Genomic DNA, 15,102 nt, shown 5'->3' on the forward strand with positions numbered 1-15,102 from the left:
ATTGTGGGAAAGTGAACTCAACTTGCGTCATCTCACGACCTTAACTGCGTTTTCCATCCAGAGCCAGACATGCCTTCCAGCCTCACAACACTGGCTGTTAACGCGACATCCAAGGTGTCAGACTCTGCTGGGACAGCCGGACCCGCCGTAAGTATCGTTGAACGTATGTACACGCGGAGTCTAGCATCCCACCCAAGCGTTGCTGGTCACTAATTCATTGGTGTTCTAACAGTGGCGACAATTTCCGTTTTTCGACGTCGTCCCAGTCAAAGACGTTCATGACCTCGAGAGTTCTCCAGATATTTTCAAGGTGCGAGAGCCGTTCTACGTCTCCAGATATGGTTGCTCAGCTCGAACCTGTACAGGCAACGCCAGAGATCTCTACAGTGATCTCGTCGACGTCTGGAGTTCTTGTTGCCGATATACATGGTAGCATTCACTTACTCAATCGAGATTTTGAGTCGGTCAAGAGCTGGGTTGCGCATATCGATGGACGAGTGACACATATGGTTGAACAGAAGGATATCCTCGTAACGCTTGGCGTACGTGTTCCATATTGCAAACCTAACTTGTTCTAACGACAATCTGTAGGAAGAAGATGCCATAAGGTCTCCTGTTCTCAAGATTTGGGACATGCACAGTTTCGATGGGAAGATGGGTGCTCCTCTCCTTCTACGCTCGACCAGAATCCAACTAGGCAATAGACCACATCCCGTAAGCACAGTAAACTCCTCTATGATCCGCGTTTTTGCTGACATCCGCTCTACAGGTGACGACTGTCGCGCTTTCTGCTTCCCTGTCTCATCTTGCCATTGGTCTAGGCGATGGCACCGTTATTCTCTACCGGCACCTTGATCAATCTCTAGCATCTTCCCCCTCCTTGACAAACCTCCCAAAAATCCGTACTGTACATGAATCTCCTACAGAACCCATCACAGGACTAGGGTTTCGTGAACCTACAGATGAAATCCCGAGCCTTTACCTTTTCATCATCACGACGAATCGTGTGCTGTGCTATCAGGCCTCTGGAAAGGGAAGTGGTAGTGCACCGCGTGTTGTTGATGAGATTGGTACTGGCCTTGGATGTGCGTGTATAGATTGGAGAGGAAGGGACGTGATTATTGCGAGAGATGAAGCGATTTACGCGTGTAATACTGATGGAAGAGGGAATTGTTGGGCTTATGAAGGTATGAGGTGTCCATTGGCGCAAGAAACTTGTCTGATATCCTCTGTCTAGGCAGGAAGTCATCCATCCATACTCACTTGAGCTATCTCGTCATAGTTTCACCACCTTTCATTCCATCCGCATCTTCTGCATCTGCCACTGTCAGGAATTTTGTCGCGCGTTCTACGAATACCCAAGAGACCGATATCACAAAAGTGACCGTGTTCGACTCGGAAAACAAGATTGTCGCGTATACTGGTCCTGTTAGACAAGGTGTGAGGGCTGTGGTATCACAATGGGGAAACATCTACGTTTTAACTTCAGACGGTCAAGTACGCCCGAAAACAAAACAAAAACGCGTGAACTGACACGTTTTTTTTTTGGTAGTTGCTGTGTTTACAGGAAAAGAGTACAGCTGATAAATTGGATATGCTCTACCGCAAAACGCATTTTCCTCTCGCGCTTAATGTTGCCATGACGCAAAATCTGGATGATTCGAGTGTTGCTGATATTCATCGGCAATATGGTGATCATTTGTATATGAAGGGTGATTATGATGGTGCAATGCAACAATTTGTGCAGACTATTGGGTTTTTGCAGCCTAGTTATGTGATACGCAAGGTAACTCATTTCTTCTTCTCCCTTTGTTTGTAGTGCTTATGCGTTGATATAGTTCCTTGATGCTCAACGAATTCACAATCTCGTAACATACCTCCAAGAATTACATACTCTCGGTCTCGCAAGTTCCGATCATACAACATTACTCCTGAACACCTATACGAAACTCAAAGACGTCGCACGTCTCGACACTTTTATCAAAACGGAATCCAAACGCAGTAGCACCACAGCCAATGGCAGTGGTGGTGGTGGCGGCGTTAAATCCGGTACAGGAGATGAATTGCCTTTTGATTTGGATACCGCTATACGAGTGTGTAGACAGGCGGGGTATTATGAGCATGCTGCGTATTTGGCGGAGAAGTATGAGAGGCATGAGGATTATTTGAGGATTATGATTGAGGACGCTGGAGAATTCAGAGCTGCTGGAGCTTATTTGAGGAAATTGGGACCTGAAATCGTAGGCGTTTCTTCTCTCTGTTTTTTTTCCATTGACTAAGTGATGTGATAGGCGGAAAGCAATTTGGCTAGATATGGACGAGCGATGTTGCATAGCTTGCCGGAAGAAACGACACAGCTACTTATTGATCTGTGTACGATGACGACTGGGTCGTTGAAGAGCGAATCATTGGAAGAAGCTGTGACGCCTACTACGGCGAAGAGACAGTCGACGACTAATAGTGCTACATCAACTACCGCTGGTGGAGCTTCGTATTTATCGTATTTGGCTCTTAACAGAGGTGGTCAAAACCAAATTCTGGATCAAACTAATACCACTCAGCCTCCATCACCTTCTACTAAAACTATTCACGCGGATGGTCCTTTTGCGTCTGGGAGATCTACACCCGTAGCGCCTGCTACACCGACTGCTACGACAACCAAAGGAGGTGGGAGTCAACGCGCGCAAACTCCAACTACACAACCTCAGACGACTCAAAGTCCTTCAACTCCTCAACCACAGTCGCAGCGAACGCAAGCTGTGGCTCCTGTGAGGTTACCCTCTCCTAGAGTGTGTTTTGCACATTTTGTGGATCATATGGAACAGTTTGTTGTGTTCTTGGAGACGGTTGCGTTGAGGAGGTATGGGCAGAGTTTGGAGGAGGGTGGGGGAGGAGGACAGGGGTTTGTGATTCAAAGTATGAGGGGGTCGATGAGTTCGTCGGTTGAGACGCAGCAGCTTGTGGAAGAGGAGGATAAGGAGGATCAAGTTGCGATCTGGAATACGTTGTTGGAGTTGTATTTGACTCTACCTTCCTCTGTTGTCGAAAAAGAGGAGGAAGAGGAAGAGGAAAAACGAAAGAAGAAGAAGAAGGAATATGAAGAAAAGGCGATGAAGGTTTTACGAAGTCAGTTGCCTTTTGATTCTATGCATGCGCTTATACTGTGTTCCACGCATGGATTTATCGATGGTCTCGTTTTGCTTTGGGAGAAACTGGGGATGTATGAGGATATTATTCGGTTTTGGATTGAGAGGTTTAAATCTGGGAAGGATGATGATGCGTCAAAGAGGGTTGTGACATGTTTGATGACTTATGGTGGTGGTGTTGAGGAACCTCGACGGCAGTTGTATCCGATTGTGTTGAGGTTTTTGACTTCGACGCCGGAGTTGTTGAGTAAACATAGGGAAGATTTGAAAGGGATTTTGGAACATGTTGAGGAGGAGGGGATTATGCCACCGCTTGGGGTTGTGCAGTTGTTGGCTAGGAATGGTGTGGCTAGTGTTGGATTGGTGAAGGAATGGTTGATGATGAGGATTAAGGTGTCGCAAGACGAGATTGAGAATGTAAGCTTTCGATTTTTTTTTCCCTGAGGTTATGCTGTTTTGTTGATTTTTCTTTTTCAAGGACAAGAATTTGATTAGGTCGTATAGATTGGAAACGACAGAGAAAATGAAGCAGGTAGAGGAATTGACGGATATGCAACATCCGAAAGTGTTTCATGTTACGAGATGCGCGATATGTAAAGCGCAATTGGATCTACCTGCGGTACACTTTATGTGTAATCACAGCTATCATCAAAGGTTCGTCAAAATTGAAATAATTTATGGTTTTTTGTTTCTCAAATCCGACTTTTTTAGATGCATACAGGAACAGGATGTGGAATGTCCGATTTGTGCGAGGGAACATGGGGTTATACGTGAAATCCGGATGAATAATGAGAGGCTTGCGGATCAACATGATGTTTTTATTGGGGAAGTAGAGGAGAGAGGGTTTGAAGCTGTTGCTACGGCATTTAGTCGGGGGATGCTGAATATGCCTCGTGGAGAGGAGATGATGGGATAGTTATGTAGTGTTTTTTTTTTTTTTCCTTTTTTTCTTGTTTTGTTTGTAAATAGCGTGGCACTGCACTCTGGAACCTTCTACTCTCGTCTGGCTCTTTAGACCTTACCTCTGGCTCAATGGGCCGAGATCCTTTCCCGTTCCCTCCTAAAACAAGACGATGTAGGGTATGTCGTTACCCCCTCACAATTCCTTTAGCTTCTTTTCTGCGTCCCTCCATTCCCAAAAAAGAAAAGGAAATGCCCTGACCCTTGAACCGCGTTTTCTTTTAGCACTTTGACGACGAGGGAAATGAAACGAAGGATAAATGTTCACATCCGAGTTCTACTTGTTGGTTTTTGCATCCTAATGAGCATGAATGGTACGAGTACCCGCCGAGCCATAAGAAAGGGAGACTTCCGAAGGGACCTGCTGGGAGGAGGAGGAGGAGTGGTGCATGGTCGAGGTCGAGATCGCGGTCTAGGGAGAGGGAGAGGGATAGAGGATGGGGTGAGCGGGGACGACAGTACAGGTCGAGGTCGAGATCGCCGGTGAGGAGAGCAGACTCGATGGCATCGTCGCGTGCGTCTGCCGCGCACGGACCCACTTCGCCTGGATACCGACCACGGGAACCGCGCCGGGCGTCGATCAATGATAATAATAACAACGAGAATAGCAATTCTCCTTTGACGTCCATTCGGCCATTTTTTCAAATTTCTTCTTCGTCGCCTGCCACTGTGTCCTTCCCGCCGCCTTCTCCTGTTCAGCAGAACTTACCACCGGCTTCACCTCACAAGCTCTTTGCGCCCTTTCAGAGGATTCAATCTGGGACTGCAACGGCGACGAGCGCTTCTCCTGCTGCTACTTTTACGGTACCGCCACAGCCACCTGTCGTTAGTGCTCCCGCCACGACAACGAACCCCACCGACGTCCATCCTGCACCTCCTCCAGAACATTCTTCATCCTCGCCTACGATACCCGGCCTCACCTCGTCAACACAGGAACCACCCGTCCGGGTAATGTCTGTTATATCCTTGGAAGATGGTCAAGTTGCGGAACCAGAGGCACCTTCACTACCTATGCCGCCGCTTGTGCCCCTCCCGCGTTTGCCTAACCTCGAATATGAATCGACTTCGACCAGTGAAGTTTCACAGGAGGCGAAAATCGAGATGTGGAATAAACGAATCAAGTGTGTGGTTAATTCTCCAGAGGTGTCAATCTGACCTGAAAATACTTGTTATTTAAACAGGATATTTGCTGAAGCACTCGCTTTTAAGGATAGGATTCAAGGACTTGAAGCGGATATCGAAGACATGAGTCGATATTCCACTTCTTCTGCGTTTATGTCGATGGATGATGATTCTGAAGAGAAACAACGAATGCAATCCCATCTTGAGGAACTCTTGTCCGATAGAGATTCAGCGATACAAGATTTACAGAAAGGACTGGATGAATTGGCTATTGGTTCTACCTCTTCGGATTCAACGGCTGTTGTTGAGTGGCCTGATACGTTTGATATGGAGGAAACGCAGAAGAAGAATGAGCAAGTGAAGGAGTATGTTGTTGGGTTGGCGGATGTGATGAGGCAGGTTAGTTTGACGTTGAAGGAGCTGGAAGAGTTTATCGATACAAACGATGATGAGAAGAAGGCGACGAAGAGGAGAGATAAAGGAAAGGAGAAAGCAGTGGTGGATGATGCGATGGATGTCGATCAGGAAGAGGTATCGACAACCGAAGCTGTATCAATACCCTCGGGCGCTTCACCATCGATTGTGAAAGGTCCACGTGAGGAACGTGAAGAAGGCGCTACTGTACCGTCAGAGATATCCTCGTCCTCGTCATCACGTTCACGCGGCATATCCAAAATCCGCGCTAAATTCGAATCACTAGAAACCTCGATCCAGAACGTGGCTATCTCGTTGGAACAAAGCGAGGCTAGCTGGATGGAAGGCGTTCAAGAACTTTTTCAAGATCTCCTTCTCAAGCACAAGAAGACCATCCGAAAACATGATAAGAAACAAAAAGAGTTAATTGAACAACATGCTACGCAGTTGAAATCGTCTCTTTGCCACGTTTCTGACAACGTCTACACCACGAATGCGAAGGTACAAAAAGGGGTTGATGAAATTTCACAAGCGATAGAGAAGATCAATCTTCTAGAACGAGAAAGAGATTCTTTGCTGGAAGGTCATAAGAAGTTTTTTGAAGTGGAACTGCCAGAGTGGAAGAAGTCATTTAGGGAGTATGAGGTACAGAGGGAGGATGATAGGAAAAAGATGGATGTACTTGAAGCTGCTTTGAATGCGTTCATCAATCGACCGCCGGGAGGGTCGCGCAAAATGGTTAATGGGTCAATGATGGTTTCGACTTCGGCTATGATGACTAGTCCAACAACGGTGACTTCTTCGGAGTGGGCTCAAAACTCGAATTCGACACAGACGACTCAAACGCCAACACCTACGACTCCTACTTTACATCCACTCACACCACCAGCGTCATCATCGACATTACAAACATCATTCCCCTCACCTTCAACACTTCCTCCTCTATCCTCCTCTTCCTCTAATGACACTTCATACATGCTTCAAAACATCAAACCAACTATAACAATTCTCCTTCGGGAAGCCGCGAAACCTTTACTTGAAGAAGTACGTCAAAAAGTTGAGGAAATGGTCTCGGCGAAGGGAGAGGAGATGTATATGACTGTGGGGAGTAGTATGCAGTTTACTTGGCAACTTTTAGGGAAGATTGAGAAAAGAATTGGACCTGAATTGATGAGCGTCTTTGACAAGGTTATTACGGGTAATGATGTTGGTGTTGGGAGAGTTGGTATAGGTAGAGGCGGGGAGGATATGGGGGGGAAGGGGAAAGAGAAGGAAAGTGGGGTGGGGATGAATGGGAATATGAGTATGGATGTGGATTCGAATGTTAATGCGCCGTTGATGGGATTGACGACTGCGACGATGACGAATGGGAATGGTACTGTCGTTTCAACCTCTAGTTTCAATGTTGGTGGGCAATAATCCTGCTCCAGACGTTCCTCCTCTTCTTTCCATGATTCCTGTAATGATTACTACGGCCTACACATCTCTTTTTCTCCTGCTCTAACTACTGCTTTCTGGAGTTCTCTATGTATCTCTTTTCTCCCCCTGTTTCTTCATCGTATTGTAAATCGTCTCCTTTTCCCCCCGGTCACTTTATCTCCTTGTCATGTATTTTTTCTTCTTCTTGGGAACCTTTGAATACCTATTGTTAATGTTAGCGACTCCCTGTTATGACAGAATCGCCGTCGTTGTCTTTTTGTTTTGTTCTCTTACCGTTTTGCATGTAGCATCTGTCATATGATCACTCTTTCATTTTCTTTTCATTCTCGTATAAGCATATTCACCTGGTTAAATGTTATTTATATCCTTTCTTTTTTGCAGTTTTTTGATTTCGCTGCATTAAACATGAATACATGCATATCTATTATTGCGTATCGTTCCAGTTACAGAAGAACAGTGATGAACCATTTCCTAGAATGTTATCTGACAACTGCAGTTGGACGCATTGGCCTGGGTGCGGTTCGATTCGACTCGTTTGAGCGTGACAAGCTATGGCTCGACATTTCCCCCAGTACTCCCCCTGATGAGGTCTACAGAGGTAATTCATGACCGCTATCAGGAGGCGCGTGAAGTTTGATTACCTCCTCTGGGTACGCCGTCGACCTTGACGCCATATCTCCTGTTAATTACCGGGCAAGAAACGCCATAAATCATTTGATAACCACATTTTGTGCGCGATTCAGACACCGTGGCGGTATACGATCGCGAGAAAACGGCGTTATCAGTAATGGAAGTATACCGATTTCGATTTTGACTTCTTCGAGTTTAAGAGAAATGGAAATGAAATGCCCTGTAGCGTATACTACTGATACACTTAAGTATAGTTCAGTCACATTGCTTTGAGAGTTAAAAATGAAATGAAGAAAAAGTGGGGGGCGATTTTTTCTATTTCATGGGTTCTGACTTCTCCGCTACTCTACGTACCGATGTGCTTTTGAGTAGGCTCTATTCACCCGATTACCTTTTGGATTAGACTCTTGAATGATTTTTGGCTTTGGTACTTTGAAGGTTGAGTTTGTCTTGATAGGGATTTGACTACCCCGGTAAGTAGATGTAGTTCGTTGATGATAAACGCATGAACGGATCGATTAGATGTATCTTTCGACTTGACCGGGGAGTATCATTGATCCTTTTAAGGAAAACCCGGATGTTTCGATTGTTCGCTATGTTAGTTGGGGTTTTTTGGCTTAGGAATCAGAGGGGAGGATATAAAGTGCTGGTGGTGATGTTTCTAATTTAAGTCAGCCGCAGTTTGTACTACTAATAGTGGCTGGCGTACCTGTTCCATAGGAATAATGATATCCGGTTTCTTTACAGACAGACCATGCAGGCCCAAGTATCTGGGCAGTTTGATCTTCACCAATCATCTGGTTGAGGGTCAGGCAAAAACGAGTAAAACTTTCCGAGGACTGACTTGATAGGACAATTACATCTACTTAATTAGTTGCCGGTGTCTTCCGTTTCCGAGACGATCTATATTGACGAGCAATCAACGGAACGATATTTTTGTTGAAGGATCAATTGTAGGAGGATCGGCGTTTATAATCTTGGAACGAAGAAATCAAGATATTGGTTATTGTGGGCTAGAGAGTGGCGCAGGATTTTTTCGATCAAACCCTCCTTTCTAACAGACGAGTGCCCGTTGGTCAGTGATAGATCAGAATGCTCGAAGACCGATAAAGAACGGCTGATGTTGATTAAACCGTGCATGGCAATAAGACATGTGTCATGCTGTAATATCTGATTCGATATATCAAACACAACAACCTGAGGCACGGTAGATGCCGTCATATCCGTTTCTTCTACAAGCCTAGAAGCAGTGGTTGTTCCAAGTAAGCAATTGGTTGGCTCTAGATGGGAATTCCTGGTGATGTTCGCGGGTACAAGCGTAGTATCCGCGCAAATCGCGGAACAGGTCCAGGCGGTCCAACTTGTAAACGGATCAGGTAGAATTCGTACCCGAAACAACACATGTATGTTCATTTGAAAGCAGTAATGTAGAGTAGAATTGAGTTGTTGTCGGCTTGGTTCATAGCTCAAAGTCACAAAGAGGATGTGGTCCAACGGAAAAGTTCAGTCAGCCGGTGCGCAAGGATAGATATGTCACAAACCTTAACCCTAAATTATGAGCAATTTCCCTCTTCAATGGTTTAAACTAACAGTTTGAACTGGTTCCTCTACATCTTTGTAGTCCTGCGATCATGGCGTTGTGCTCTGACATAACAACAATCAGTCCTAGTCCTAGGTTTCGTTCCAAGCGTGCTTTCATGGTGTGCTCCATATTTATCATTTCCCAGTACCGGACCATCATTTCCTCTTTCACCTTCGGAGTGCTTCCACGACTGTAGATCGTATATGTGGTTTGCCTTGCTCAGGCAATGCGGTTCTGTGCTGCTTTTAATCCTACAGAGAGTCCAGGAGGACGGCACTTCCCTGGTTTCAACGAATCACAGATTCGTATTCACCGTACACCGCACCAATACGATACTTTATATCACCCCAAGTTACGGAAGGACCCTAATAATCAGTACATGAACATATGTTCGCCATCTGGACGACAGTTTTTCTGCGAACTCCTGACAAAGGAATTGGTGGACCCAAAATTTCACGAAAACCCCCTCGTGCCCACCGCGAGTGGTAGATTCCAGGGCGGCCCTCCTATTGACTCATATAGTGTTCAACAGCCTTCGATTACATATTGCAGTGCGTAACCGTGGTTCACCGACAGGAACGAGAATTGAACTTTGTCAAATAATGGCACGCCTGCCTCGTGTGGAATGAGACCATATGACCACCAAACCAAACCCAATGACTTGATTAACAGTCTCTACCGAAAATTATATCATCTACCTTACGAACTTCGGAGTGTATTGAACTACGAAAGGAATCTGGGAAACGACGCCACGGATCCCGAGTACGACTGTTGGACGTTGGCCTCCTGCACCCTCGGACCTGCGGAGAACTCAGCATCAAAAAGCTCGTTTTTGATTGCACCATTGGTGTTGAGCCGATGTAATTGGCGCCCCGTGTTGTGGAAAATGACCGCAGTATTTTCTATTATCTCACCAGGTTCTACCTCAAATCATTTCATTACCACTCTTCTGGTTTGAGCAGAAGCCATGCTTCGTGCTAACTACGAATCAACCACGATATACCCAGCGTCGGGCGTCCCTGGTCGCTGAGAAGATTAGAGGTGTCATACGTTTCCGTGCGACCCTGGAACACGAGTCCAATACCTGCCGTTTGGCGGTTGATCTTGGGTTAATCTATACTATCTGGCGCCACAAGTTTTTGGGGAGGGATATCGACTTTTTATCGGAAGTTTCGCTGCGCTGCATACGTGCGTTGTAACCACCTTCTAGTGGTGACCATCGACGAGGCAAAATCAAGGTTTCCTACTCAACTTCGCATCGGAAGTTTCCAAACCCTTCTTAGCTATCTCACTGCTCTGCCTGTGGTCAAATTAGGATTCGATTAAGTACGCTCGCATCGGTGATTTTTAACCAATAGATTCACCCCTGCCCTTGTGGTCCACGAGGAGGTATAGTTGCCTGTCGAAGTTCTGGAACCACCGATAGCCTATTTCTGTCCCATATTTCACGACATATCTTCTATAAACTTCTAGCTCGCCATACTCTCTTGAGAACAGAGTTTGACGCCTCATTGCTATTTCGAAGAGGCAATGAACACGAGGCATGTCAAATATTCTTTAACCGGTCCAGATACTTCTTGTGGCGTCCTCGAGTCGAAACGCAAAATACTTCCTATGCTATCAGTTTTGATAATACATCTCCCTGTATCCTATCTCGATGTCTGTTAAAATGATCGCCTTGCTCGTATCCTCAGAGCTTGGTGTTAAGGATATCAATCACGATTGTTTCGAACTCGCTCAAGTCGGAGGTGAATTCAGTCGAGCCAAACGGCGGCCTCTGAACCTTGCGGCTCGGCCCGAAATCGGCATTGCTGAGTCTATTTAGCTTAAGTGCTCGGCATGGGCACATCAGTCACGGCAAGAATTTCGGCTAGTAAAGCCGAGTCATTCTCTTGCGTGCAGCGTGGACCTAATACTGTTTGATTGAGCAAGTTGCTTGTGTCAAGCGATATTCACATCAGTTTCAAGTCATAGGTAACTGTGCTTTGTCTGTGTCTGTTTCCTATTTCATTTCGTGGGCATACATGTGGTACTTGTTTGAGCTCCAGTTCACCGGCACCGCTGAGATATTTAGATAATTGCGTCTTAATATAGTAATCGATATCAACGCAGTCTTTCTTAAGCACTGGAACCTTGACAGGAGTGTGACTGTTCGCTTGTCTGTTTTCATTGATGCGCATTCATTGAGTTAACACGAAGAGCTGGATACGTCAAAGGTACCTCACTCCGTCACTCCAAACGGAGTTTTAAAGACCGCATTGAAGGTTTATAGATTTTTGATTCGTAGGCCTGGCCAAGCTTAGACCCTTAGTACTGGTACTGAATAGACACCGAATAAGTGAAGCTCCCCAGTTTGCCTAATGCTGATCAGATTGAAGAAGCATGGCATTCGCCTGAAATCAAGGATCACGTAGTATCTCTATTGTTGTTAACGTTGTAAGTAAGAAGGGCTAACGAAACGATGGGCAACTGAATCGCAATATCATGGCGTCCTTCTTGCCCCTCCGCCCTGTTTATCACTGCTGAACGTCGTTGAATCCAAGATCTTCGAGCGCAAAAGTGAAAATATCATATTCTGAGTGACTTTGAGCAGTTTCTCAGGTGTCAAGTCAACTGCGGAACTGTATCAGTGTTCTTCCACGGACGCACTGTGGTTCAACGTGACGCTCAGCACTGACCGTTGAAGAACAGACTCCGCAGCTGATGAATTAGTTTTGTAGCTGATGACGAAACGATGATGATAACCATGGATCCCGCAGCATTACAAACCATCGATTGAGATGTCAGTGGAAGTGCTATACTTTCCCCGCCCAACATGCCTTTTTGGTTGCCCCTTCGGATCTACCTTGATGGTATCGTTGTCACTGACGTCACGGATTCGTTCATCTTTTCTCAAAGTATGATCTATCGCCACACATGTGCGCCAGAATCCTCTCATGCGGTGGTTGAAGTACGTCTCAAAGCGAGCCAGGTCGCCCCTTGTTGTTTGTCGATCATGTGGGCTTTCAAAACCATACAAAGTGTGGAAGAAGAAAATTCTGACGTAGCAAATCACATGCTAACGTCCAATCCATAATCGGTGATGAAAATCCGATGACTTTCTCAAAATCAAAGCCAGATTCCAGAACACAAGGAAACAACCCAGCTCAGAGCTGGTTAGCGCTGGTTCCTCACCAAGGCCCGAGGTATCGAATTGAACATCAACCAGTCACTATTCTACGCTTATCCGCTTGTTCACACTCATATATACTAACCTTCTGACTAGTCAATGGCACTCTCAGCAATTCTTCCGATGAATATACGATGTCAACACGAGAACCTATTCAGGAGAGCCACTCATGGTCGGTCGAGCCATCTGATCAGCCGCTAACATGGCACTGAAATTGGGAAGAAATTCTTTTTCATGATGTCGTACCGCCTGTAATCCGTTTTCCATAGGAACAGGCAGGTCCGGCAGGAACACGACTGATCGGGCCTGATCGGGCGGAAATAGGGGAACCCGATGTTACACCGGAAAAGCAGGCGGCGAGTGCTCTCCTGCGGCTCTCCTGTGCTCTCTCGAGTCTCCGTATTTCCTCACCTCTTCGATTTGCAAGCGACCTGATAATAACATTTATGCGAAGCCAGGCATTTTGAGGAATCGTCACCTTGGCTCGCTCACAAAATATCTGTGAAAAATACCTTCACGCCCATCACCAATCATCACCAGGAATGCTCTGCATGCTCCAGCTATACCGTGGCTGTAACCTACATGAAAAGGACAGCGAAACAGGGTAGATGTGTCATCTACAAGACGCCAATATTGCTAATGTGATCGCATTGGTGAGTTCTACTTGATAGAATATTCGACTCGCCGCCTTCGATTCAGGGTTTCACTGCCGCTACTGCAACTTGGCAAGTAAACATTCTATGGTCTGCAATTTCTATGTGGCTCTTAGTCTGATGGAAGTTTCCTGACGACGTCATAACGCATGCTAGCATTGTTCATCCCGTAGCGCTCGTAGGAAGATTAATTGTTCAAGAAAGAAGCTGACCACGAGTGCAACGAAATAAGTTCACGAGGTTACTATGGTGGCTTGTCTGTCTCACACTGTTCGGTGCTTGGTGAACATTTGTCTGGGCGAGTCTGTGTCCAACTATCATTTGATCTACGATCAACCAGCAACGTGCAACAGTCAGTCTACTTATCTTATCATTAGACTGTAAGAGTTATAAATGGCTGACGACGTCATTTCGTTCACCCTAATCACTATGGCTCTATTCGAGTGAAGGCTTCAATAACAACAACGACCAACATTCAGTGGTTTTCTTATTCGACACGCACAGTCTTACATGTATATAGCATGCCAGGCGAGGGGTACCAAGTACTTGGCGTTTGTTTCAATGCGGGGGAGGCGATGCTGTCTTCATCTCGGGTAAATCCATGACTTAATTGAGATTGCGTATAACTTACTGCATAAAGATGTATTGGTAGACACAACTGGTAATGCTTCCGGGTGTTAGTAGGCGAGAGCAACAGAGCTCCACTGTATTAACAGCTTCTCAGAAACATCCACGATGCTTATGAACAGCTATGTATAGCATTGGCTCTCCGTAGCTGGATGAAACTCCGAAGGCAACACCCTTAGAGAGGCGGGAGGCGATGCCTCCGGACCCTGAGAGGGAAAATTTGTACTCAGATCACTTTTGGAATAACAAGGTACTATGCTCGTTCGTTTGGACATGTTCGCTGCGGAAACTTGTAGAAACATTGTTCGTACGACGGTGCCTCCATAGCTAAGTGCGTGATGTAGCCTAAAGTATTCTCCTCTACATGGCTTCCAGTTGGTATGCTGACGTTGTTGTTCGGAGGGAATGTAGCTCCGTTTCTTGTCACTTCTTTCAGCTATGGTCAACGAGGATGTGGGCTGTTATCCTCGAGACCTACAGCACTTGGCGCATCGATATCTATCACAATAAAGTCCCTGATTTCATGAGTGCTGGTTTGTATGATACTAATTACCGTCTAGCTCAGATACCCTTTTCGCCATCCTGAAACTTCAAAATTGATGCCAGAGTATTCAAAAAGCACGCGAGATAATTGTTTCAGCATAGCGTGAAAGCTAGGTCATGAAAAAAATGATTCACACTGGATGACATCGGTAAGTGAACTAACTTTGCAATAATGATTGGAAGGTTCGTTACCACAAGGAGTCGAGTTATCCTCGGCGCAGATTTCAATGCCAGCTCCACGAGTATACAGCACCTTGCAGCAGACGCCACTGGGAACAGCAGCACGATTCTTTTCTTTCTCTTCCGAGTCGTCCTTGTGTGATGATGGTTCATATCTCCACCCATCTATTTCGAGTTCTAGACTAGCGACGGCCATGAGAATCCAGAGATCCAGGCTGGCTCTACCACTCGTTCTCTCTGAACTGCGATCCTTTGTCCTACGCAGCCGGTTGGTGTCTCTCGAGTTGGATTGGTGATCGAAGTCCGAGACCCGTATCATCTGGCCTACGCGTGGCCGTCCGCTTGACCGGGCCCGAGAAGGTGGTGGAAAATTGACCGGCGTAGCTGCTCTTTGTTCTCATAGACACCGAGCGTTAGAATGTTGACTGCTGCATGAACTTCCTGGAAGATAAAAACAGAACCAAAAAAAAAAGTTTCGTAATAGACATCATGAATCCTGCAGGACCCTTTGAGTCGGGTCACGGGTAAAATAAAATTTTATCTTGGAATACACTGGAGACGTCAGTTCGGTTTGTTCGGGTCGAAATAGGTCAAATTGTTGAGGCAACATGATATTCCATAACAAAAGGGAGTAGT

The 15,102-nt window shown here is 45.9% G+C and overlaps 3 protein-coding genes across 3 annotated transcripts; 2 read left to right on the top strand and 1 right to left on the bottom strand.

The window, feature by feature from the left end:
* Nucleotides 1–69: 69 nt before the first annotated feature.
* On the top strand, nt 70–4,062 carry AGABI2DRAFT_148319 (hypothetical protein; the record flags this gene model as incomplete). Its single annotated transcript, XM_006457701.1, has 11 exons — nt 70–147; nt 233–321; nt 434–542; nt 592–714; nt 770–1,187; nt 1,238–1,497; nt 1,553–1,786; nt 1,839–2,240; nt 2,292–3,563; nt 3,625–3,800; nt 3,858–4,062. The coding sequence occupies 11 exons, from the start codon at nt 70–72 to the stop codon at nt 4,060–4,062; spliced, it is 3,366 nt and encodes a 1,121-aa protein (XP_006457764.1).
* A 2,618-nt stretch (nt 4,063–6,680) lies between these two features.
* AGABI2DRAFT_190192 (hypothetical protein) lies at nt 6,681–7,326 on the top strand. The gene has a single exon (XM_006457702.1). It carries the CDS (start codon nt 6,708–6,710, stop codon nt 7,059–7,061), a length of 354 nt encoding a protein of 117 aa, XP_006457765.1. The 5' UTR covers nt 6,681–6,707; the 3' UTR covers nt 7,062–7,326.
* A 7,028-nt stretch (nt 7,327–14,354) lies between these two features.
* AGABI2DRAFT_114805 (hypothetical protein) lies at nt 14,355–14,662 on the bottom strand (the record flags this gene model as incomplete). The annotated part of the gene is made up of 2 exons (XM_006457703.1): nt 14,355–14,396; nt 14,450–14,662. 2 exons carry the CDS (start codon nt 14,660–14,662, stop codon nt 14,355–14,357), a joined length of 255 nt encoding a protein of 84 aa, XP_006457766.1.
* Between the last annotated feature and the right edge of the window lie 440 nt (nt 14,663–15,102).

Source organism: Agaricus bisporus (genome assembly GCF_000300575.1).
Source record: "Agaricus bisporus var. bisporus H97 unplaced genomic scaffold AGABI2scaffold_2, whole genome shotgun sequence".
In the NCBI taxonomy this organism is placed as follows: domain Eukaryota; kingdom Fungi; phylum Basidiomycota; class Agaricomycetes; order Agaricales; family Agaricaceae; genus Agaricus; species Agaricus bisporus.